Consider the following 24,543-nt stretch of genomic DNA (forward strand, 5'->3'; position numbering starts at 1 on the left):
AGGTTGTCTGTCAGTCGAAGTTGCACATTTAGTCGGGACTCATAGAGCGCGATATTTACTTAAGTTGGAAATCGCTAGTTTGAAAACAGCCCCTTACCTTCTGAAATTCACAGCGCACGACCCATATCATTATGTAGTCAATGCCGTCTCTTCTTACACCGGGGCTGATTCAAAAGCTTGTTGCTGGCTGAGTCTCTGAGACAAGTTGCTACGCTCACACCGGGGGACAATATAACTCGTAATGCAAAGGTAAAACTTGTTTGCCATGCTAACAGACTTATTTTTACACAGTCCGTTCTATATTGAAACGCTGTGATGATGTTATGTTACTATGTTTACTAGCATGGAAGAAATGACTCTCGTAGTGGCAGGCTATGAATATGATTCCGGCCGGCTCCAGAGTGAAAAACTCCAAGCACAATGACGAAATCCCCCATTATTTAACAGTCAAATGCACTTTATAGTTTTAAAGAAGGTACATTTTAAAACTAAGCTTTGTGTTCGTGCAGTTGGAGTGGATGCTAACTATCTGGCTCGTTAATGTGATTTCAAACAATTCGACACCTCTGTTACAATCTTTGTTAAAGTATACGTTTACTAGTAAAATGTATGAACATTTATCTACTAATTACAACATTTATCTACTAACCTCGCAAAAAATGATCGCTGCAAATCCGTGACTACTTTGTGGGCTGCCAGTCCTTTCTGTTGATTGCTGCTATCAATCGACGTCTTTTTTCTTCCATTAGTAGGTATGCGATAAAAAGCAACATTTGGTTTACTCCTTTGTCTATCTGTGCAACCGACCGCACAGCAAGATATGACATTTTATAAGATAATCGATTAGATAAAGGACTTTACACTGTACGAGATTCAATGGTTACAATACAGGCAAGTGGTTCTTTTGCCGTCCACCGTCCCGGAGGGGGCATTCCCATGAGAGCGGTGACGCCACGTGCAAAAGGGAGGGAGAGAGGGAGGGAGGGAGGGAGAGAGGGAGGGAGAGAGAGAGAGAGAGAGAGAGAGAGAGAGAGAGAGAGAGAGAGAGAGAGAGAGAGAGAGAGAGATTATAAACATGGTTGTTTACTTGTGTAGTGTAAAATTGTAATATCACTATTCACCACGAGATGGCAGACATTGCTTAGTTGTGCTTGCACCGGGTCTTAAACTGCAATGTGAATAATAGCCCTAAATTCTTGCAGATTTTGAATATCATGCAGGACAAACATAATTCCTGAATAATATTAAAAGTTTGTGTGAGTTGATTTTGCACAAAATGAGTTCTTGCACTTAATGTTGGTCATCCTTTTATGGTAATTTTTATGTATGACATTAAGGTTGGATATTTTATACATGCATCAAGCATGAACTATACTGTGATGCTGTACATATCCATGTATTTTGTCCATATTGAAAATGACATTGTAATCTTACTAACATCTTGTAAAAAAGTGTGTGTTCCTATGTGCCCCCCAGTAGCGCTGATGAAAAAAGTTTTGTCAACCTCCAGTGTTTAAATTCCCCATCTATGATTTAAACTGTTATTTAAGTACTGACTGTGAGTATACTTTTGCCACCTCTACTGTACCTCTGCATCCTCTGTATAGAATGACAACATGGAGGACAGACGACTCATTTCTCCAAACAATATGGAATCAGAATTGTGAAAACAACCAAACACAATTTAAAATGCAAACAAAAAAAATAAGCCTTGAGAGATAAACTCTAACTCAAGCAAAAAAATGGCATCTCAAAAGTAGGGATGGGTGAGTAACAGTATCGAGGCAATATCAGGCCTTATTTCAAGGTATTGGTACTCGCAAAGGTGACTGATACCAGTATCGCCGGATTCGCCGACCTCTTGTGGCCATTTTACGATTAGCAACTACACTTTAGAAATTAAAGAAAGAAAATGCTGTATTAGGATATATATATATATATATATATATAATGCTCAGCATAAATGAGTAAACCCCCTTCATATAATTAAACTTTAAACATTATGTCAATGAAGACAAAAACTATTTCCAAAATGATGACCAGACAAAATTTATATAACATCTGTTAAACTTATAACATGAAAGTAAGGTTAATAATATAAATTAGAGAACTAAATTTTCAGTTTTACTCAAATTAGGATGATGCAAAAATGAGTACACCCCACAGAACGTCTCTGGAGCAAAGCCCAAAAAGCCCAGATTTTACACTAGATACGCCTAGTTGAGTCTCATAATTCATGACACAAGCGTCAAGCAGACAGTTTGATATAAATGGGGTGTTACTTAAAGAAAACAGTTTCCCATTTCATGCTGTTTAGCAATGGCACCACATGGAAGAGAAATATTACAAGATCTGAGAAAGAAAATAATTTCTTTACACAGCAAAGTTGAAGGCTACAAGAAAATCAACAAAGCTTTATTTATCAGTCAGAATACTGTAGCAAAAGTGGTACAAAAATGTAAAAAAGATGGAACTGCAACCATCTCACAGAGACGTCCAGGTCGTCCACGGATGTTAACAACTCAACACAGCGTCTTCTGATGAGAAGGGTGGAAGAAAATCGACATGTAAGTTCGCTGCAGTTATCTAAGAAAATAGAAAGCCAAACTGGGGTGACTATTTCCAATGACAAAATATGGCATACACTGCAGAGGAATGGCATGCATGGGTGCCGTCCACGGAGGAAGCCTTTCCTAAAGCCCAGGCACAAAAACGCACGCCTAGAGTTTGCCAGGGCGCATGCTAACAAAGATGAAGACTACTGGGACTCTATACTCTTGAGTGATGAGACCAAGATAAATGTTTTTGGAAATGATGCCTTCAAAACTGTATGGCATCACATAGGTGAGGAATATGTTAGATATTATTAACATTTAAATTCTTTATTTCATATATTAACCATTGTTATACATTATTAACATTTATATTCTTTATATTAACCTTGTCGAAATGTTTTGTAGATGTGAGGTAGTGTTGAACTCAGTATAATTTGACCTTGAACTAAGCTGGAACATATTGTTTGGTCTAAAAAATTCCTTCTCAGTGTTCTGTGCGAAAACACATTTAGTCCTTGAGAATAAAATCTGCTTCGAACACACACACCCCTGACTCTGTTTGCGCCATCGCTCACGGAAAAGTACCCAGAGAGTATGTTTTGTCTACAAATGAAAGAGAGGCGGTCTGTTTAACTATAAGAAGCCATTTTACACGCGGAAGAGACACATTCGGACTCTGAAATTCCACCTGTTACGTGATGTTTGGAGTCTGTCACGATGTCCAGAGATCTCTGTTTTTTTTATTAAATCATTTTTGCAAAGGTGTTTTTTCTTACATTAAATCTGTCTTCAAATTTTGGAACACGCAAAGAGGACAAATAAATTTATTCCTCTTCAAATACAAGGAAAAATGCATGGTGCCTACAGTGAAACATGGTGGTGGCAGTGTCCTCATGTGGGGTTGCATGAGTACTGCTGGTGTCGGGGAGCTGAATTTCATTGATGGCGTCAGGAATTCACAGCCGTATTGCTCAATTTTGAAAGAAGATATGCTGCCATCACTCAGTGCCCATGGTCGTCGTGCATTTTTCCAACATGACAATGATCCTAAGCACACATCTAAGGCCACTATTGGATTTCTGAAGAGGAACCAGGTGAAAGTGATTCAGTGGCCAAGTAAATCTCCTGATTTGAACCCAATTGAACACCTATGGGGAATTCTAAAGAGAAATGTTGAGCATCGCTCTCCATCCAGCATCCAGTCGCTAAAAGAGGTTATTCTTGAACAATGGAAAAAGATTGATGCAACAAAATGTTGCCAGCGTGTTCATTTCATGCCTAGAAGCTGTGCTGTGATTAAAAATCGTGGAGGCCATAAAAAGTACTAGATTTAGTCATTTTTGCATCACCTTATTTGAGTAAAATTGAAAAAATGTGTAATCTAATTTATACTATTAACCTTACTTTCATGTTCTAAGTTAAAAATTGGTAGGTAAACTAAGCACTGAAATGGACCAATGAAATGTGAGCGGTTCAGCAAAGAAAATGTGCATCACTGACTGAAACAGAGACAAAACCACATAACCCAGCCAGGTGAACCCATACAGGTCAGTCATGCTGAGAGGAAGAGAAATCTCAGGGGACTTCAGGAAGTGGGTAGTGACAGCACATCTGTCTGGGGAAAGCTATAGAATCATCTAAAAAAAATTTGCTTTCTCATTCCAATGTGAAGCAGATCCTCTGCAACTAGAGGAAATTACTACAATCCAGCCTAGAAGTGGACAACCTTCTACAATATCAGCAAGAACCACAAGAAAAATTATAATTCAGGTAAAAAGCCAGCTCGAACATCACATCAAGGGATTTGTGGACCTCTTTTGCTGCATCTGGGACACATGTGCGTGTTTCAACAATCGGAAGAAAAGTCAATTGACAAGGCTTTCATGGAAGGCTTGCTAGGTAGAAGCCTCCGCTCATAAAACAGGTCAAAGCTGCCCATCTCAATTTTGCCAACGAGTACCTGGACAAACCTGAAGCTTTTTGGAAGTCCTTTCTGTGGACAGAATTGAACTGTTTGGTCACAACTAAAACAGTCATGTTTGGTGAAAAGTCAACACTGCATACCAGCAAAAGAACCTTCTCCCTACAGTGAAGCAGGGTGGTGAGAATGTTAGGTTCTGAGCTGGCTTTTCATCCTCAGGACCTGGACAACTCCACATAATCCAGGGAATCATGAATTCAGAGGAATATTGTGAAATCCTGGAACATAACTTGAAGCCGTCCTTTGTGACAGCCTGGTAGACGATGGATCATGCAACATGACAATAATCCAAAGCATTCCAGCAATACAACCAACGAATGTCTTAAGAACAACAAGATTCATGTTCTGGATGTGCCCAGTCAAAATCCTGACTTCAATTCTTTCAAAGTACTGTAGCGGGACCTGAAGCGGGCAGTTTATGCTAGACACCCATCCAACCTCTCTCAACTGGCTGCATTTTGCTCAGAAGAGTGGCAAAATTTCCCCCAAAGTAGTTGTGAAAAGCTGATAAATCACTAAAGAAAGTGTTTGGATGAAGTTCTCATTGCAAAAGGAGGTGCAATGTCCAATTAAGTAAGAGTTTCACATACGTTTCACAGTTTTTCTTAAATCAACAACTTTTGTTCAAGAATGAATGACACTATTATCATTCTTTTTGTTCAAGTCAATTATTTTCAATGTCAGCATTGTAGATTTGGGCATGACTAAACATTTAATAAGGTTATTTGAATAATTTATACAAAAAATCTGACCTTGCCTGCAGGGTTCCAAAACTTTTCAGCACCGTAAGTGTTTCATCCCAGCCCTACAAACGTTCACACCTCAGTCCGGTAGGTGGCGGAAATGCATTGGTTTGCCAACCGCTAAATAAATTTCACGAGGAGAAGAAGAAGAAAGAGAAGGTCGCACTCGTCTCGTAGGGAGCGGGCGGGGCCATTTACCATCTCGAGCTCGGTTGCATTGCGTTGTTTTGGAACCTGGTTGTTGTGACCTGCTTTTTGTAACCTGCCTTCCCAGGACCCCTTCGGACCAAATTAGCTGTAAATACAGTTTGATTAAACGTTTTTGTTTTGTGTTACATGCGATGTTTTTGCACAGAATGTCATATTAGTAGGCTATATTATCACGTCAGACGCCTCGTGAACGTTACATTGTAAATCAGTTAACTTGAGTACAGTAATAACTCATTTTTGGTAATCATTTATTTGGCATACTAGTCAGTTTATGGGCTGTAGCTATCAATGAAATTTGGCCAAATATCTCAAACCTAGACTCGTTTTTTCCCCCAATGTCACTTGTCTGCAAGTGATGCATTGAATATTGTAATCTATTATTAGAAACAACATCCTATTATCACTATTGCTTAAAATGATTTCGTCGTTTTGTTAAATAAGCCTTCCCTGAAACGTATCATTGCAGCTACCCTTAGCTACTGTGTTCTCTTGCACAACAGATTAGCAGCAAGCTAGCAGGCCGTTAGCCGTGAGCAGAACCAAAACACCGGCATCTTCATCAATGGTGGGTCTACATCCAGCAGCCGTCACATTGTCCTGTGTGTGCTCAATGAACTGTCTCCTCAGCTCACATCACAGTGAGTAATTATTGAGTTAACGTTTTTACCCCCCCCCCCCCCCCAAAAAAAAAAAAAATTCATTGTCTGTAGTCAAACCTCAGAAATTAGCTTCCCCCCATGGCACAAGAACTTTATGTCAGGCTTGCAAGTTTGCCACCAAGAACACAACCACTAGAACTTTTTAAAAACTACATTGAAAGAACAACACAAAAGTATTATTTTTCTCTCTTTTCAGGCTGCTCATGTATGGCAGTTGCAAGGCGTGAAAGGGAATTCTGCCAAGCCCAGCACCTGCTGCTCATTGTGGACAAGTGAACCACACATACCAGAAAGTCGAAAAATACTGCCATTCACACACGCATACCCACAGTTACGTCAACGTAAATAATCAGAAAAATATTTAAATATAACACACGGTATCACTGTTTTGCAGGACTTCCCTGCCATCCTGTTAAACCACATGAAGAAATCAGCAAAGCCTTTGTTTATTTGTGGTCTCAACCTAATATATACTTCTCTGGATGGGTTGACGTTTCCTAAAGAAAGCCTGGATTGAGCTTTTTTTTATTTGATTTCAGTTTTCCCATCTTGTTCAGTCCTAAGATTTTCTCGACCAATCATCCTTGTATTTCACAAAGCCTTTGCAATTCTCTATTAAGTAGCACACTTCTGCCAGTGTAAAAATGAACCGACTTGCACCAGTGGAAATCTCCTATGACTGTTTACGGTTCCTCATCACGCACAACCCCACCAATGCACAACTTGGAAGGTTTATAGAGGTAGAGCAAAGTTAAAAAAAAAAAAGATATATTGTTTGAAGAGATTATTGTGTCATATATTGATATCTGTATGTGTTGATTTAAAGGATCTCAAGGCATATAGCGCTAACACCCTGGTAAGAGTGTGTGCTGCTACTTATGACAAAGCGCCGGTGGAACAAGAAGGCATTCGAGTCCTGGTGAGTGATACATTTAGACCAGATTTTCCCAAACTTAATTAACCTTAATTTTATTTACTTTTCTATTTGAGCACAAACACAGACCCCAAAAATTTGGTTCTTCTCTAGGATGCTAAAGCTAGTGTTGACATTGTTAACATTTTTTGTTTTATTTTACATTTTACCTGTTTTCGATTTCATTATAGATGTGTTGATGAAGGTGTAATTATGTTGACCTAATATAACCTGATGAGTAATGCTTTTAACATTCTTGCTATCTTTTCTACTGTTTTCCCAGACATGAGAAAGTTAATATGTTTCTATGTTTATCTAAGAAGTATAGTTGCTGTTCGTCAGAAATCCGGTTTTTAAAAGTTCAAGGACGATCTAGTTTACTGGGAAAATGCAAACTCATTCTGTACCTCACGGGATGACAGAGGCGTTTCCTCATGTTTTGAATAAAGAGGCTGTGTGGGCAAAGGAGCACACACACATTGGATGACACTGCTTAGGTGATATGCAATTGTGTGACCAGAGATCTCTGTAATAAATTCTCCTTGCAAGGAGCCTTTTCACAGGAATCTCATCTTTGAATGATTTGAACACGCAAAAGATTACAAATCTTAAATATAACCCTTCACTAGCCAATGACAATCGGCGGTGGGGCATCCGGGGAGACGAGCGCTCTGGAGACGCGCATCAGACAAATCTAGTTCCGGGTTAACGAGCAGCGCGCGCGCCCGCTGTTCCAATGACCGTGCAGTGAGTACGTCATGCCGCTGTCTTTTTGTGGATTAAAACAAATGATGCAAAACAACGTATTGTAATGGGAGCCACCAAACGGCAAACTTGATCCAGGCTGACACAACATCTTTGGGAACCCCGAGTCCACTGGTTACAACGTTCACATGTGAGTGGCAAACTTATTTTAATCAGTCAAGCCACACAACACATGCATGGATAAATTGTATAATAATGCGGTTAACAGACTCACGCAGGCACACAAACAAAACAACAATTATATTGGAGCATAAAATTATTTATCACTAAGCACAGTTCCAGTAAAATGAGTGAGTTGAATTCTCTTTTTTTTTTATTATTGCCAAGTTTGTTAATGTTGATAACTGTCATCAAGTTCTAATAAAAAAAAAAGAAGAAGCACTTTTACACATCCTTTTGGATTGGTATTTTGCTTAGTTTTTCCACTGACCCCACATATCGTTATTGTATATTATTGATATATCTTAACTCAACTTTATTTATAAAGCTCTTTAAAACATCCATTGCTGCATATCAAGAGTTGCACATGGAATATAAATCAGTCTTGCAGTAGAGACAAGTGAAAGAAAATAACACAAAATAAATTAATTATAATAATTATCATTAGCAAGTAAGTATACAAGGCAAATACGATTAAAATTAGCAAATTAATAACAAGACTTGGGGAAGTGAATAAGTATTGAAATATGTATCAATAAAATAACACAAAATACTGAAGGCACCATAAAACACTGAAACAATGCTCCCCTCCCAAAAAATAAAGTAATACCCCCTTGTAATTTCTTTTTGCAGACTGGTTTGGCTACATACCTAGAGTGAAGAAACAATTTGCCAACAAAATGTATTGGTTTGATGATCAGGAAAAAATATAAAATTTTCCCAAGCCATTCAAAAATCTATTGTAAATCTGTCAAATTACAGGTGAAGTGCGAACATTTAATCTGTAAATGTTTTTTATATTAAGAAGTTTGGCACGTAGCAAAATGGCTACATACCTAGAGTGAAGAAACAATTTGCCAACAAAATGTATTGGTTTAATGATCAAGAAAAATCATATTTTTCCCAAGCCATTCAAAACTCTATTGTAAATCTGTCAAATTATAGGTGAAGTGTGAACATTTAATCTATAAATGTTTATTATATTAAGAAGTTTGGCACGTGGCAAAATGGCTACATACCTAGAGTGAAGAAACAATTTGCCAACAAAATGTATTGGTTTAATGATTAAGAAAAATCATATTTTTCCCAAGCCATTCAAAACTCTATTGTAAATCTGACAAATTACAGGTGAAGTGTGAACATTTAATCTTTAAATGTTTATTATATTAGGAAGTTTCGCACGTAGCAAAATTCCACTCCAAATAAACACTAGTGTTATAGTGTACTATACACATGTACACTATTCCGCAGATAGCATGCAGCTAACCCTGTAGGACAGACATGTCCAAAGTCGGGCACGGGGGCCAATTGCAGCCTGTGTTCAGATTTCCACCGGCCTGCAACCTTTGGCATAAAAGTGTGGCCCGCCAGGACTGTTGACTACAGTAGAAAATATACATGTACAAAGAAACTGTTTTGTATTTAACCAGAAGAACCAGACCTTTGGCCACGCTCTCGGGTGCATTTGGAAATATGCTCCGAGCAACGCACCCCCCTCGCTGTATGACCCTTTTGTGACTCTTTCCAGCCCAATTCCAAAATGGAGACTGTAGTGAAGAAAAGGAAAATTCACAGAGAGGAGGGTCGTTGCTTCCAGGACAAGTGTGAATTGGCGTTTTTGTTTTTTTCAATCGAATAGGAAACAGCTGTCTCTGTCTAATTTTGACAAATGACTGTGGCTGTTTTCAATAAATTTAATATCAAGACTCATTACCAGACGAAACATTCAAAACTACGACAAGGTGACTGGCAACAAACGCTGTGAAAAATAAAAGCAACTGGAAGCTGAATGGTCACCCCCACACATTTTCACCTCACCAAATCTGGTCCTCTGCAAAAAAATAAAAAATTAGACACCCCCTAATATAAGCATAGATTACGGGTTACTTTCAATAGTTACAATTAGCAGATACGGACATCCCTGGTTATGATTAAAAATGACGCCCATTTTTGCCACTTAATTGGAAGTGTTTTTATTAATAATAAAATATTTACTGACAGCAACTTTTTTGACTTATAGTTATTTTAATTTAAAAAAAAGTAACAGTTGCTATTTGTTTTTTAATGAAAAACAAAACAAAAAGTCTTTCCACTTTTCACTAAACTAAAATAAATTTCTTAAATAATTTCCAAATTAAACAGTCTTGTTTACTTGACATATTTAACTATTAATGTTATAATGGCAAAACTCAACATTTATAGTGTACATTGTCATAGCAATTAAATTTGGGGGACTCCTCCAGTCACACAATATGGTGTGACTGAATAAATACTGCCCTGCTCGATCCATTCCATATTTTATTTATTTTTTTGACCTGGTGTTATTGAAGTTACGTAGATATCACTGTCGACTGAACAGAGAGTATATCAAACCTTAATATTTGTGTTTTTAGCTGACAAACTCAAAATAGTGACTGTACCTGCATCCTGAAAATGCTAATTCAGCTCCTTCCCTCCCTGTTGGACATGCAAGTCTCAATGCGGTGAAAACGATAAAGTCACTCCCTCAGACGTGAACGTTAATTTGAATACTCCCACAATGCATTTCACTATGTTGAATACCAGAGATTTCCTAGACAGAACATAAAACGGTAGCGATGATGTTTCCCTAAATCCACATTCTCTATTCCAGGATATGCCATTTGAAGATGGCTCTGCCCCCCCAGATCAAGTGGTTGAAGATTGGCTGAGTCTTTTGCAGGCAAAGTTTCGAGACGAGCCTGGCAGCTGTGTGGCTGTGCATTGCGTTGCTGGACTGGGACGGTATGTTTGCCCTGCCGAGAGGCATGATTAACGTACTGTAGTGCAGTGAACAAATATTTGCCTCTGTTTCCAATTTGTGTGTGTGCAGTTTTCCCTTTTTTACGACGCAGTCTTAGGGCCACGTAGAAATATATATATTTTTTAGAGGGTGGGGGCTATATTCCGAGAAAAAAAACTCAAATTTGCGAGTTCATGAAGTGGCAAGTTTGTGAGAAAAAACTCAGAAACTTACAAGAAATACACGTACCGTACTACTCATATGTTTGTGCCAAGACTTTTCAGTCGGGTTTTCAAATAAGGAGATAGTAATTGCTTTAGCAGAGATTAACCATATTATGTTAAGCATTCGCTCTTTGAAGCATTGGGTACGGCCAGCAACATTATAGATGCCTTGCTTTGCGAACGTCCACACTCTGAGGATCAAGCATTTAAGTTAATTTGTTTTTTTTTCTCACAAATTTGCTACTTCACTTTATAAACTTGCAAATGGCAAATGAACGTTTTTTTTTTGGGGGGGGGGGGGCTGCTTTGGTAATTCAGGACCTGGACGAATTGCTGTGCTTGATGAAACCACAAATTATGCTCTCAACCAGAATTCCGTTCATGACCTCAAGCGCATTTAGGTTCTGCAGCAGGACAACCCCACTACCATGAACTGGTCCCTGACAGGAAAAATGTTGGGCACCACTAGTGTAGAATGATTGATGATAGGCCTCTCTCTAAATGAAGTATGCTAGGCACGTTCCGAAGTGTACAAATAGATTCCTTTATTGTTGGAATTGACTTTTTGTCTCCAGAGCTCCAGTGCTGGTAGCCCTTGCTCTAATCGAGTGTGGGATGCCGTATGAAGATGCCGTTCACTTCATAAGACTGTAAGTACAGGAGCACACAATGCCACATTTTTGCTATTATTTTCAGTTTCAAGTCAAAATTCAATTTCAATTTCAATTATTACACTCCACAATTAAAAAATCTGCAAAATCGTAAAAAAAAAGATTAATACTAATTTGCACTATTTTTATTTTATTTTAAAATGATTAATAAACTTTGTTTAATCCAAAATGAACTTGCATAATTATAGCGTTTCAAGAAATTGTATTTGTCTTAATACTTTTTGTTTATTACGTTAAAACTTTTTCTTGTTTTGTACCCAAAAGTAAATGATCGTCCTACTGCACAGTGCACATGCTGCACTCCAACTTCCAAGTTTTTGTGAACATAAATGAATAAATATTATTTTAAAAATATATATATATATATATATATATATATATATATATATATATATATTATAAATTCTGTTTGGTCCAAAAGGAACTTACATAATTATAATGTTTTTATTTTTGTAATTGGTCTTAATATTTTTAAATGTGTAAAAATGTTCTTGTTTTGTACCAAAAAATAAATGATCGTCCTAGTGCACAAGCTGCACTCAACTTCAAGGTTTTGCGAACATAAATAAATAAATATAATAAATTCTGTTTGATCCCAAAAATTATAGTGTTTTTTTTCATTGGTCTTAATATTTTTAAATGCTTAAACATTAAACATTTTAAAAATAAATAATCGTTTGAATAGTCGTGATTATTTCAAGCCGTAGTTTCAAGCATCATGATGTTGTTCTGTGAAATGTTGTTTTTTCAGGAAGCGTCGTGGTGCATTCAACTCAAAGCAGCTGCTTTACCTGGAAAACTACAAAGCAAAACTGTGCTTGCGCTCCAAAGATGCTAACGGTCAGAGTTGCACAATACAGTAAACGTCGACAAGCACACAGCGTCCCCCGATAAATCTTCACTGCAGTTTCATCAGTGCTTCAAGCCTGTTTTGAAGAGATCGTTTTATTAAATAAATTGAAGATGTCTGTTAAACATCTAATTAAGATTATTCAAGCAGTAATTCCACTTGTGTAGTGGATTACAAGACTTCTTGCCTCTCATCTTTGGGACTTTGAGTTCTGTCAACTATTTCAAATCCAAAACACAAGTTTTTTCTTTAGCGTAATCCCTCTGGCCTCTAAAGCACTTTTCCAGCTTTCTGTGCAACACTTTCATGAACTCCTTGAGATTCTGATGCTCTGTCATCACGGCCATTGATGATTCTTTTGATTTTGGGATAGAGAGAGAGAGAGAAAATAATCAGTTTGATAGGGAGCAGCAAGGCACTGTTCTTCTTAGCCAGGATTTTTCGGAAGCTTTTGGGTATTGTGAGCAGGCGCATGTCATGGTAAAGCAGCCATGAGTTGTCCTGCCACAATTCTTTGCTCCTCTTGTGCACAAAATAAAGCTAACACCTCAGAATGTCTTACTAGTTATATTGATTGATCCTCTGGCCCTGTGGCGAGAAATGTCAGCGGAAGAGGTCTATCACATTGAAGAATGCAATCAAAATGACTTTTGACTTGGTCCAGGTTGATGTTGAACTCTACTGTTTGATCTCTTATACTCCGCTGCTACGTGCTGGCCATTTTTTAAATAACTACCATTGCTTCTTCAATTTAAGCATTCTCTTCAGTTCAGAGGCTGCATCAAATCCTTCTGTATGCTCTAGCATTAAAAAAAAACAACTTATAAATAAGTTTTCAGGACACTGGTAATATTTAAAATAGAACATTTATATGTTTTTGTGAGCAAATGAGTTTATTGGTCTCATCGTCACTCAGTCTGCTGATTGCTTTATGACCTGACAGAGGGCATGTAAATGCACATGAAGAAAAATTCAATGGTTTCAGAGCAGGGCTGTGTGGCAAAATTCAGAATTTAGGAATTCAATTCAATAGATGACTTTGAATTGAATTAGAGGCAGTATTGAATTCAATGCAAAGAGAAACTCTTTCACATCACATATGAGTGAGAATGAGACGCAGTGTATTTTACTAGTGTGCTCCAAACAAAATGTCCAAAATGTTTTGGCAGCTACTTTAAAGACTTCGATTTTTTTTTCTGGGAAATTAAGTGCTGTTCTACCATCTTATAAAACAAAAAAGTTTTGCAATTTTAATTATCTGTTTTATCCGAGTTCAATAGTGTTAATTTTGTCAACGAAAACTAAACAAAAATAATTCCGTCAACACACATTTTTCACCAGACTAAAACTAGACGAGACTGGACTAAATCCCTCATTAACAAACAAACAACTGGGACTAAATCAGTATGCGTTTTCGGCGACTAATGAAGACAAGAAAAGAAATGTACTTAATAAAAATTGGACTGTTAATTATCTGTTTTATCCGAGTTCAATAGTGTTAATTTTGTCAACGAAAACTAAACAAATAATTGCGTCAACACACATTTTTCACTGGACTAAAACTAGACGAGACTGGACTAAATCCCTCATTCACAAACAATAACTGGGACTAAATCAGTATGCATTTTCGGCGACTAATGAAGACAAGAAAAGAAATGTACTTAATAAAAATTGGACTAAAATCTATGAACATTTTAGTTCATGAACAAAAACGAGATGAAAGTTATATGATTTTGTAAAATCTTGTCTCTGCTAATCTGTAACTGTGACAAACAGTGACCCCCCCCCCATTTTTTTTTTAATCTGCAGCTAGCAAGTGCAACATGCACAAACACATGGGACTGACAGAGGTCGATTCACCGTGAAAGGTTTAAAAAAAAAAAAAAATCTAATAAAATTGTAGTTATAATGCTTTACGTAACATTAGTCCAACGGCTATAATATTCCCAAAATAATGTTAATCCGATTGCTAACTAATGCTGGCTAATTTACTATCTTGTAGCATAGAGCCATATTAGCCACTTGTTGATATACAGTACAGTAATTGTGTGTGAAGTTGTTTTTCATCAAAAAGATTTGAGAAAATTTCATGTGAAATACTTTTCGATCCGGGAGAAATGTTCAACATAATCTTTTGACAAAAAATATACAGTGGTAAAATGATTGTCCTGACTAAAACTACCGATAGATAAAAATGTTGACAGTTTTTGTTGAGTCAAAGTAGACAAATTAAGTTATGTTTCCTTGGACTAAAATAAAGACTAAAATGCTAGATTTTTAGTCGACTAAAAATTGACTAAATAAAACGGGATGAGGTTGACTAACTGCGATTTAAAAACTAACAAGCGGGACTGAAATTGGACTAAAACTAAGACTAAATTTATAAATGGTGGATAAAATTAACACTAGCTTTTAATGTTAATTTAAAAAAATATATACTGCTACGTTACGTACTATAATAAGTATTGTGTACATGAAGTCCTTCCAATAATAATTGTATGAAATGCATGTAAATTGAAGCTTTACCTTTTGTTAATTACACTTTAATGTGGTATCATGAATTTCAATTCTACTTCCTGCTATTCGAAATTCTATTCATTTTCAATTCTGAATTTCGTACAGCCCTGCTTCAGAGAGTAAAAGAGGGTGAGCCAAAAGTAGGCATACACTTTCTTTCTTTTGCAGGGTAAACATTTCGTCATCTAATCAAGTTATAGGGCTTCTCATGTTCTTATTTCCTCCCTCATCTAAATGTGAGACATAATAATAAAAAAATAACATTAAACTTAAAGCAACACTAAGGAACTTTCAGTTTATGTTGATTAGAGCGGTGCCATATGGACAAAAGTGGTAATGTTATGCCTGAAAGAAGATCACATTTCCCATGAGGACAAGCGCATTGCGTCATTTTTGAGCTCACGACAGTCAAATTGGCTTTGTAACGAATGGGTAAAGGCGGAAGTGATGTATGCCATGAAGCAGTCGGCACATTTGTAGTTTTTTTGTGTGGCAGTGTTCCTACCATCCTCCTCAGTTGTTTAGTACCAGTAAAAATGATACCGACACCTTCAGGCCATGGTAAAGGTACCATTCAACTAGTTTTAAGTCCATATTTCATCAGAAGAGTTAGGAAATTGTTTTATTAAGGTTAGAAAGTTCCTGAGTGCTACTTTAAGGTAATGACTTAGAAATTATTAAGATGTTAGTTTTAGGCAAATGTTGCTGTCATATACAATTCAAATGTACCTACTATTCGTCCCAGGTTACTGTTTCTTTGTAGAGGAACCTTGTATTGTAATAGTTTGCCAGTGGTCACCAAGTTTTAACGGGCAATGGTGTAAAAATTGTTGAATCTACAGTGCCATGAAAAAAGTATTTGCCAACTTCCTAGTTAATATATTTTTTGTATGTTTACCACAAGTATGTAAAATAATCAAACCAATACACATATGGCCAGATTAAAGTGCTCAGTGAGTATTAGCCCCACTCACCCCAGAATTTTTTTTACCTTTTGTCACAGTTCAGCCTTCAAACATAAAGACCAGATTTTTGTTGTTTTTTGTTGTTAAAAATTGACATCAAGTGGGACACAATCGTAAGTTAAACAAAATGTATATATTTTAAACTACAAATAAATAACTGAAACGTAGGGGGTGTAAAATTAGTCACCACCTTTTATTTAAATGCAGCTAACTGAAGAAGTTCCCTGATGATTTCCGAATGATCCGATGTTGACCTAAATGACTGATGATGGCGAATAGGGATGGGTGAGTACCAATACCAGCCTTATTTTAAGGTATCGGTCTTCACGACGGTGGCCGATACCAGTATTAGCTACCCTCTTTTGGCTGTTGTACGATCAGGAACTAGAAATTAGAAGAATAGACATTTCCTATTCATTTCATGCAATTTTAGGGGAAAATGCTATGTTTGGATTTACCTTATGGTTATTCTTTAAAATTATCTGTCATTGTTTTTTGTTTTGGTGGGGATTATTTATATCAAAAGTACTACTGTACTGATATTGGTGCCTACTCAAGAGTTGAGTACTCATACTGGTATCGGTCTGAAATGAAGTTCTCTCGAACATCCCTAGTAAAGAGAGTCCACCTGTATATGTAATCTAATGTCAGTATAAATGTACCTGCTCTGTGATGGTCTCAGAGGTCTGTTAAAAGAAAATTGTGGCGCAAGCATCATGGTGAAGACCAAGGATTACACCAAGCAGGTCCGGGATCAAGTTGTGGAGAAGTGTAAGGCAGGATAAAAAAAAGGGATGCATATAATAATAATAATAATAATAATAATTTATACATTATATCTTTATGCATGCGGCCTAAAATGTGGCGAAAGGTCAAAAAGTTGAAGGCCGAGCTAATACTATGGCATGGCACTACTGTAAGGCAAAGACTTAAGACATCAGCAATGAGTTAAATACTTTTTACATGGCACAGTATGCTAACTATTTTGTAGATTGTCTTGGCTGTAAGAAGAAATTGTGATTTGTGATTACAGTCAGAATTATTTCCTTGTTTTCTGGCCTTTGTTGGTGTTGTGTCAACATGGTAATGGATCACTACTGTCCATGCTAAACTGTTGAGTGATGTGCATGGTAACGGTCTTGGCTGAACTGTAGTGTTAGCTGGCCTCTGTGCAACCACATGAGCACACTTACCAAGATGGTAACAGTACGCAAACATTCTTGTTGTTCCAATCACAAAGCACAAGTTTTGCCAAAATTCCTTCATCTCTGATACTCCTGTATTTTGTCTTAGGTTCTATCATTTTCTTAGTTTCTTTTCTGGTCCTTTTTATTTGTTTCCGTATGTACTGTTGTGTTTGAAAATGTACATACACTCGGGTATGTAAACACTCGAGCACACTGTATGGTGAATAAAAGACTTAATGCCCTTAAAATCCAAAATACTGTGGCAATTGTTTTCAGAAGTTGAAGTTGACGTGTAGAGAGACCTGCATGTGAATTTTTGTGACGATTGTCGCTTCCCCGCCTGGGAGACATGTTGGTATGTGTGCGTTTTTGTGTGACTGAGTGCAAAAAACAAGCAAACAAAAAAACTGTGCGAATATGAACCGCCCCCCCAGACAACAAGTAATACAAATAAATAGCATAAGTACAGTGCAATACAACTGTTTAGTGCAATTTGTGCTGCCATTATTAACTACAAAATGTTTTCAAACTATGTACAATATATTTGTGTAAGATACATATAAAAAGTAATACAAATAATTAGGTCAATGACGGATGCCCATTTTGTTAATTGACGGGAAAAATTGATGAAAATTAACGTTATTTTGAATAATGTTTATTTTTATAGACAATTCTGGTTGACTGACATGCATGCCTCTACCCTTGGCCCGTTTTTCCTCCTCCTTTCGCCGCTTTCTTAATGTACCTGAGGGCTTGGACCTTTTCATTGTAAAGGTTTTTGATGTATGGACAACAACATAAGCGAGCCATCCATCTATCAATAGCGCCAACACTCTGACATGATGCGCGACCCCTCCCCCTACCTTTCACTGTAAACAGCAGCAGCAGGTCAGATTCAGGGTGCCAGGTCATGATCTCATATTTATTTGGACTAGAAGTCATTAAAAATATATATATAAAATATATATGTGGTATAATATAACATATAAATAATGTAATGTAATAATGTAAAATAAATAAAATATATATGCTCTATAATATTTTGTAGCATCCTCGGTTGAAACAAAGGTGTTTTCTCCAACTGATGGTTCACAACTTTTATTAAACCTTCCTTTGTGTGAACACACTGTAAGAGCTACAATACAAATAATAACAAAAATTGCCATTAATAACTCAAACGGTATGTTTTGTGTATCCTTTTACCGTATTTAAGCCATATACTAGGGTGACCATATTCCTATTTCCAATAAAAGAGGGCACTTGCCCCGGCCTTGAAATTGTGGTACCAGTCGCAGTTACACAGTGTACTTCACCTCCTATTAGTCACGCAATGCCAACTGGACATTTTCATGAATTTATAAAACCCCCGGACGCCCCAACAGGATGTAAGAAAATGGTCTGTCCTCCCACACATTTGGTCACCTTACCATATTCTATAAATGAATTGCCTTAAATTATTACTTTTTATAGTCTTGACAATCTCTTGAGTACAATTTATATTGTAAATAAACATTTTAACCTTGCCTGTTGCCTTTATAAATACCTTAAAACAAATATAAACCATACAGAAATACAGATTTTTAGTCAATAAAACAATCTTGAGCAATAGCATTGCTAAATATTTACCAAGTAGCGTTAGCACACTCCGGTGGACGAAAACGGTAAAGTTTTATTATGCAGTAAATTACACAATGAACATGTAATATAGCAATATTAGTTAAACAATAAAACATTGCTCCAATACGAACCTCATTTTCCTTCTCAGCTAGGTGCTAAAGAATCCTTCACTAATTAGTTGTAAACTTCACTTTTCTCTTATTTCCTGTGGCGCGCACACGACTTCTCGTCACTTGGAAGACAGCGCTACTGGCATGGCAGTACGCCGGTTACTTACGTCAGTTCCTACCGTTTTATGAGACCTTTCCCTGCAATTTGGCGCCCCCTCCACTAAATGGCGCCCTAGGCGACCGCCTAGTTCGCCAATGCCCTGGGCCCTGACCGCACCAAACGAAAAAAATAATGTCCGCTTTTTTTCCGGACCAAACAAGCGGACTAAATGACTTTTCTGGTCTGAATACACCCTTATTCAAGTTCCTGTCGGATTGAAAAGAAACATGGGTCAAAATACTTTCAGCTACACATCATGTGTGACTTGGAATCGTCTACTTTTATTTGTGAAGAACGAGAGTTCCCTTATCGCCTTTAAAATTGCCATAAAGAGATGTTTAAGGGGGAATAGAGTCAGTTAATAGCTTGACTGCCTATAGATTAGGTAGGATCTATTTTTGCCTTGTGAATCTGAAGATGTGTTTTTGTTGTATTTTGATTTGCAAATTATTAAATTTTAAAAGAAAATAACATTTTACAGTTTGCACAAAGTCCCAAATTGGGGTTTATCTATCTATCTATCTATCTATCTATCTATCTATCTATCTATCTATCTATCTATCCATCTATCCATCCATCCATCCATCCACCCACCCATCCACCAATGGTGAGAGCGAAAGGGAGATGACTGATTGCCTCTGGCTACGTGCTTGTTGTATAATTGTGTACTGCAATACCAGAGTGGCATCACATGGAGGTCCATGTGATTTGTTCCATGATGGAACCAAATGTCTGGTTCAAGGTTGATTGAATTTTTACAACAAAAGAGCGGCAGTGGACAAAAGTTGGCTGAGTAAGCGAATCTCACGTTTTTAAGACGAATGGAGGATCCTAAAATAGCTTTCTGTCAAGGACCGTAAAATACAACAATCGGACTTGAGAGGTCAACATCTCCAGCATTGGTGTTGTTGGCTCCTGTGGACAGCAGAGGGTGCCAACATCTCATGTACATGTTATGATTCATTTTGATATACTGCAGAATATTTTGTCACCCAACCAAGACCTGTCCTGACTTGCATATACAATAAATTCGAACACGAAAATAAAACCCGTTAATTGTAGACGCACAAACTATATAGCGGACATTGAAGACTTCTGGTTGACGCATCATTTAATAACCTAATTCTAATTGAGATGCTGTACGATGACGTACATAAAACAGTAATCCACAGTCTGCCGGGAGGGGGGCGTCCTATAAATAAACCTGCACGTCCGAAGAATATTAAGTTGTTGTTGTTTTTTTCGTGTTCAGTGTTCACTTTTAACATTTTGAACGAAGCCACAAGCTTTTATTTGCTGAACGGGGGAGATGTGATGGAAGACGGGACTGTTACCCACTTCAAACTGCAATACTCGAAGCCGGCCAACTGATGAGCAAAGAATAAAATGCGCTTATTTTCTTCAACTGCTATATTGTTTTTTTCAAGACCATGCGAGAATTCCCTGGGTGGAACGATCACAGAGAGGAAGGAAGGGAGAGGGGAGGGAATGGGAGGGGGAGGGGTTGACAGGAAAGAAGGGAGCAGGAGTTTTGGGTTTTCCATGCATGCATCTGAATGTCTGCTGCACTCGGAGAAACAAGTCTGGGACTGTATCGGGGGGAGAACCGAGGAACACAATTGGGAAGAAGCAGCGAGGAGCATTAAGGAGAAATAAGTTATTTTTCAAACTGGGCAGGAGGAGCCGTGTGAGCAGCAGGAATGTTGCCGGTGAGTTTTCGAATGATGAGGTGAACCACACATGTGATGGATTATTGACATGACCCAACTACAACCATTAATGAAATGATAAGCTCAGTAGTTGTCTTGAAGCCCAAGTTGGAGGAAAATGGAACTAACTAACGTAGGCTACTTTTATATCAAAACATCAGCGGTGGTCCACTAGCCAAAATTGGACCTACTTTATTTATTTATTTTAAATCTGTGGTTGCGGGATCATTATAAATATTTTTTATTACAGACATTATAGACTTACTTGATAAATAAATACAGACAAGAAAATGAGTTATGATGTATTTGCAAATCAGATGTATCCATTTATATTTTAATCTATGTCAAAATTACTCATCTTAAAATAGGCAACATCAGCATTTAACAAATGAAATTAATTTTTGTACTGTAAAAAACACAACTTTCAATTATTTTTTAAGACCACACAGCCTAGACAGGACAGTGTCGTTCACTCACCTAGCTTCAAGCGAGTTCCCACTTAATGACAGTATGAATGTGCATGCCAATAATTGTCTCACTCTAACTGTGACTGGTGTAAAATACTTTTTTTCAAGTATGCTGTAGTATTATTTAATATTCCACTTCCTGCAGTGCACCCATAACTGTCCCCCAAAACACACTGCTGGAAGCAGCGAGAGAAGTAAGGGAATCCTCGTTACGTTACATCTTCCTTCTTTTATTGCAATAACATGTTTACAAACTCCCCGCGATCCTTGTGAGGACAAGCGGTTAAGAAAATGGAAGAATGTTTACAAACTAAAGTATTATGAAATACTGTAATGTAATGTAACATAATTATAAATGCAAACATACTGTCAACATCAAAGGTTTGAACACAATATAAGTGCCATCAAATTAATAACTAATCGTGCTGTAGGCACAAACAAATGAGAATAGAGACGTTACCAGCACAGCACTTAAGCCAGACATCTCCTTCTGGCCTATTCCCGGTCCTGATTATTTTTGCAAAAATGACAAATTCAGTCTATCAGGTGGTTATATGACATTTCCCTGCCCGCTGGTACACCATTCAGATGAGTGGGGCTGTGCAGACCTCTGTGGCAACCTACATGGTAAAGAACGCAGTTCTGATGGGACAAGGGTCTGCGTTGCCGTGGGCGGTATCGGATCAGGGAGTTCAGACCTGATGATGATTTCAGGATTTAATCTACTTTGATGTATTTTGAGTATTAGTTCGCTAGTTTGATAAAATGGTTTCTTCCAAATGTGAATAGGTCTGAGGCCACCTATTCAAATGATAGCTCTGTTGTCTTCCCAGCTTTCTGGGAAGTGTGTTTTGGATTTTGGCAAACTTCCTGACCATGTCGTCAATCTCAACACTCATTTTCCGGCCAGTATAGCACTGCATGTACTTACAGATTGCACTTTATGCACTTTATTAGATGACACAGATAAATGAACACCAACAAGTGTGCATATATGGTGACACCAGAATGGACAGACCTTTGTTGCTTCTTCTTCTTGTAGCTTTTGGAGCCTCAGTATGTTGAACGGGAAGAGGCACTTTCCCCCTGCTTTTCTGGATTGTCCTCTATAGAGATGGATTAACAGTTCTGCATATTTCGGGTTACTCAGGGACACAAAGCTAAGCATGAAGACACTGTTGAGAGACCAACTCTGCCTCTGTTGTGCTACCATCCAGTTGTGCTCTGGACAAGGTGTCAGTCACTTCCATGTCCTTTCTGAGTTACTTTGTGACCATAGGAAATTTTGAATCTGATCGAATGGCCTTGACATGCGGGTTCCGTCAAGGGTCAGTCCTTGGACCACTGTTGTTCAGTCTGTATATGTTACCTTTGGGTCAAATGCCTTAGAACACCAATGTTGACTATCCCCAAATGACAGTAGTTCAAGTAGCGTATTGTGTCACTTCCTCGAGCAAATTAACAACTGGATGAACCAAAATTTCCGTCAGCTTAACGAAAACAAAACTGAGGTCTTTGTTTTTGGCAATAAAAAAAGAGGATTGCTGTTAGAAGACACCTTGAGTCACAGTCTTTTTTTTCTTTTTCTGGAGAGCTCAGTATTGTTCATTCGATAATTTTACCGATTTGACATGACATCATCATTGCTCTCTTTTTTTAAAATTTTTAAATAAATTTTTATTTTGTATGTGGGTGAGTATGTGTATGTGCATGTGTGTGTCTGTGTGTGTGTGCGTGTGAGTGTGTATTCATTAGTTCACCTAAAACCAATTAAAAAATCCCATACTGTTCACCTAAACCGAACACTTTAGTCGTGAGGCCGTCAGGAGACCCGAGGAAGGATCAAAGAAAAGAAAGGAAAGTGAAATCCAGCACCGACCAGACACCGGGCCACCAACCAGAGTCCTTCACCAACCCCAGAAACATCTAAATTCCAACAAATCAGGGAGACCTCAAGAGACCAAAGGAGAGACTGAGGAAAGGAATGAAGGACAGACGAAGCAGAGTGAGATCCACAGACACCAGCCTCCACAGATTCAATGGCTAGAGGAAGAAGCAGATTGTGTCTGAGTTTCGATAGATGCTGGTGTGGTGGATCTGGCATGCATGAAAATCTCCACCAAAGAGGGGAGCCGTTGACCCCTGCCAGGACAGAGCAAGCGCAACACCTCATGGCCCCCCAGGCCACGGCAGCGCCCATGGACAACGCACGGGCCCCGCAGGGGCCACCGGCCGGAGAGCAAGGAGACGACAAGAAGGGCAAGGGGCAGCGGCAGGGCCGCAGAGAGAGGGGGAGAGGAGGAGGAAGGGTGAGTCACTGTCTTAAGAAACCAAAGACCAATTTTGAAATCTTGAGGTGCTAACAGACTCAGACCTGACCTTCAGCAATCATATCAAATCAGTCACTAGAACTAGGATGACCATATTCCCATTTCCCCAAAAAAGAAGACACTTGCCCCGGCCTTGAAATTGTGGTACCAGTCGCAGTTACACAGTGTACTTCACCTCCTATTAGTCACACAATGCCAACCAAACATATTCATGAATTTATAAAACCCCCGGACGCTCAAACAGGACGTAAGAAAATTGTCTGTCCTCCCAAATGTCTTCCCAAAATAGGACGTTTGGTCACCTTAACAAAAACTGCCTTTTTGCAGCTGAAAAACATCTCCAGACTGATGGACTACATGCCCCAAGCAGACCAAGAGAAGCTCATCCATGCTTTTATCTCCAGACTCGATTACTGTAACAGTCCTCTGACTGGACTCTCTCAAAAGAACATCAGACAATTGCAGCTCATTCAGAACGCTGAGTTCTGACCAAAACAGAGAGATCAGAACATATCACTCCAGTCCTTAATGCTTGACACTGGCTCCCAGTCAGCTGTAGAATAGATTTCAAAATTCTGCTACTGGTCAATAAATCACAGTTATCAATTATGCCTGTGGCTCCAGCTGATGCCTTCAAGCATCTTGTCCATGGTGGAATGTTTTTGGGTGCACACTTGATACCAGAGGGAAGTTTCTGCCTTCTGAACGTTCCTGTCGGGGTTAGTGTTAAGACTAATAAGGTCTTAGTTTAGGCTGTTTGCTTCAATGCAGATTCTGATTGTCTGCTTGTGTGTGACAACCACCATAATAATGGTCTACTTTAGTAATGTAGCCGTCCTCCTCCAGTTCAGCTAATTTCTAAATGATTTTTTCTCTCTCTGAGTGTTGCTGAAATTTGGATACACAACACCCTTGGTGTATGCATCACTTTTGGTCAAGTCTCCATCGTGTCATCATCATATGTTGGCTCTGGAAAATGATCCACCCCTA

At 38.1% G+C, this 24,543-nt stretch overlaps 2 protein-coding genes across 4 annotated transcripts in view; both read left to right on the top strand.

Annotated features, from left to right (window-relative positions):
* Nucleotides 1-5,409: 5,409 nt before the first annotated feature.
* LOC144053239 (protein tyrosine phosphatase type IVA 2-like) lies at nucleotides 5,410-12,632 on the top strand. Of its 2 annotated transcripts, none has more exons than XM_077567531.1 (7): nucleotides 5,410-5,576; nucleotides 5,990-6,127; nucleotides 6,345-6,888; nucleotides 6,975-7,067; nucleotides 10,618-10,748; nucleotides 11,546-11,620; nucleotides 12,393-12,632. In XM_077567531.1, exons 3-7 carry the CDS (start codon nucleotides 6,793-6,795, stop codon nucleotides 12,502-12,504), a joined length of 507 nt encoding a protein of 168 aa, XP_077423657.1. In that variant the 5' UTR covers nucleotides 5,410-5,576; nucleotides 5,990-6,127; nucleotides 6,345-6,792; the 3' UTR covers nucleotides 12,505-12,632. The 2 variants fall into 2 exon arrangements, with proteins under 2 accessions (XP_077423657.1, XP_077423740.1); XM_077567614.1 differs by having other exon boundaries at nucleotides 5,990-6,054.
* Nucleotides 12,633-20,563: 7,931 nt separating this feature from the next.
* Nucleotides 20,564-24,543, top strand: part of LOC144053336 (apoptosis-stimulating of p53 protein 1-like) — a 58,615-nt gene continuing 54,635 nt past the window's right edge. For both annotated transcript variants that reach the window (XM_077567743.1, XM_077567821.1), the window contains exon 1: nucleotides 20,564-20,756. In XM_077567743.1, the coding sequence (XP_077423869.1) occupies nucleotides 20,748-20,756 (9 nt within the window). In that variant the 5' untranslated portion in view covers nucleotides 20,564-20,747. The remainder of the gene's footprint in view (nucleotides 20,757-24,543) is intronic.

This window comes from Vanacampus margaritifer, chromosome 1 (genome assembly GCF_051991255.1).
Source record: "Vanacampus margaritifer isolate UIUO_Vmar chromosome 1, RoL_Vmar_1.0, whole genome shotgun sequence".
Lineage (NCBI taxonomy): Eukaryota > Metazoa > Chordata > Actinopteri > Syngnathiformes > Syngnathidae > Vanacampus > Vanacampus margaritifer.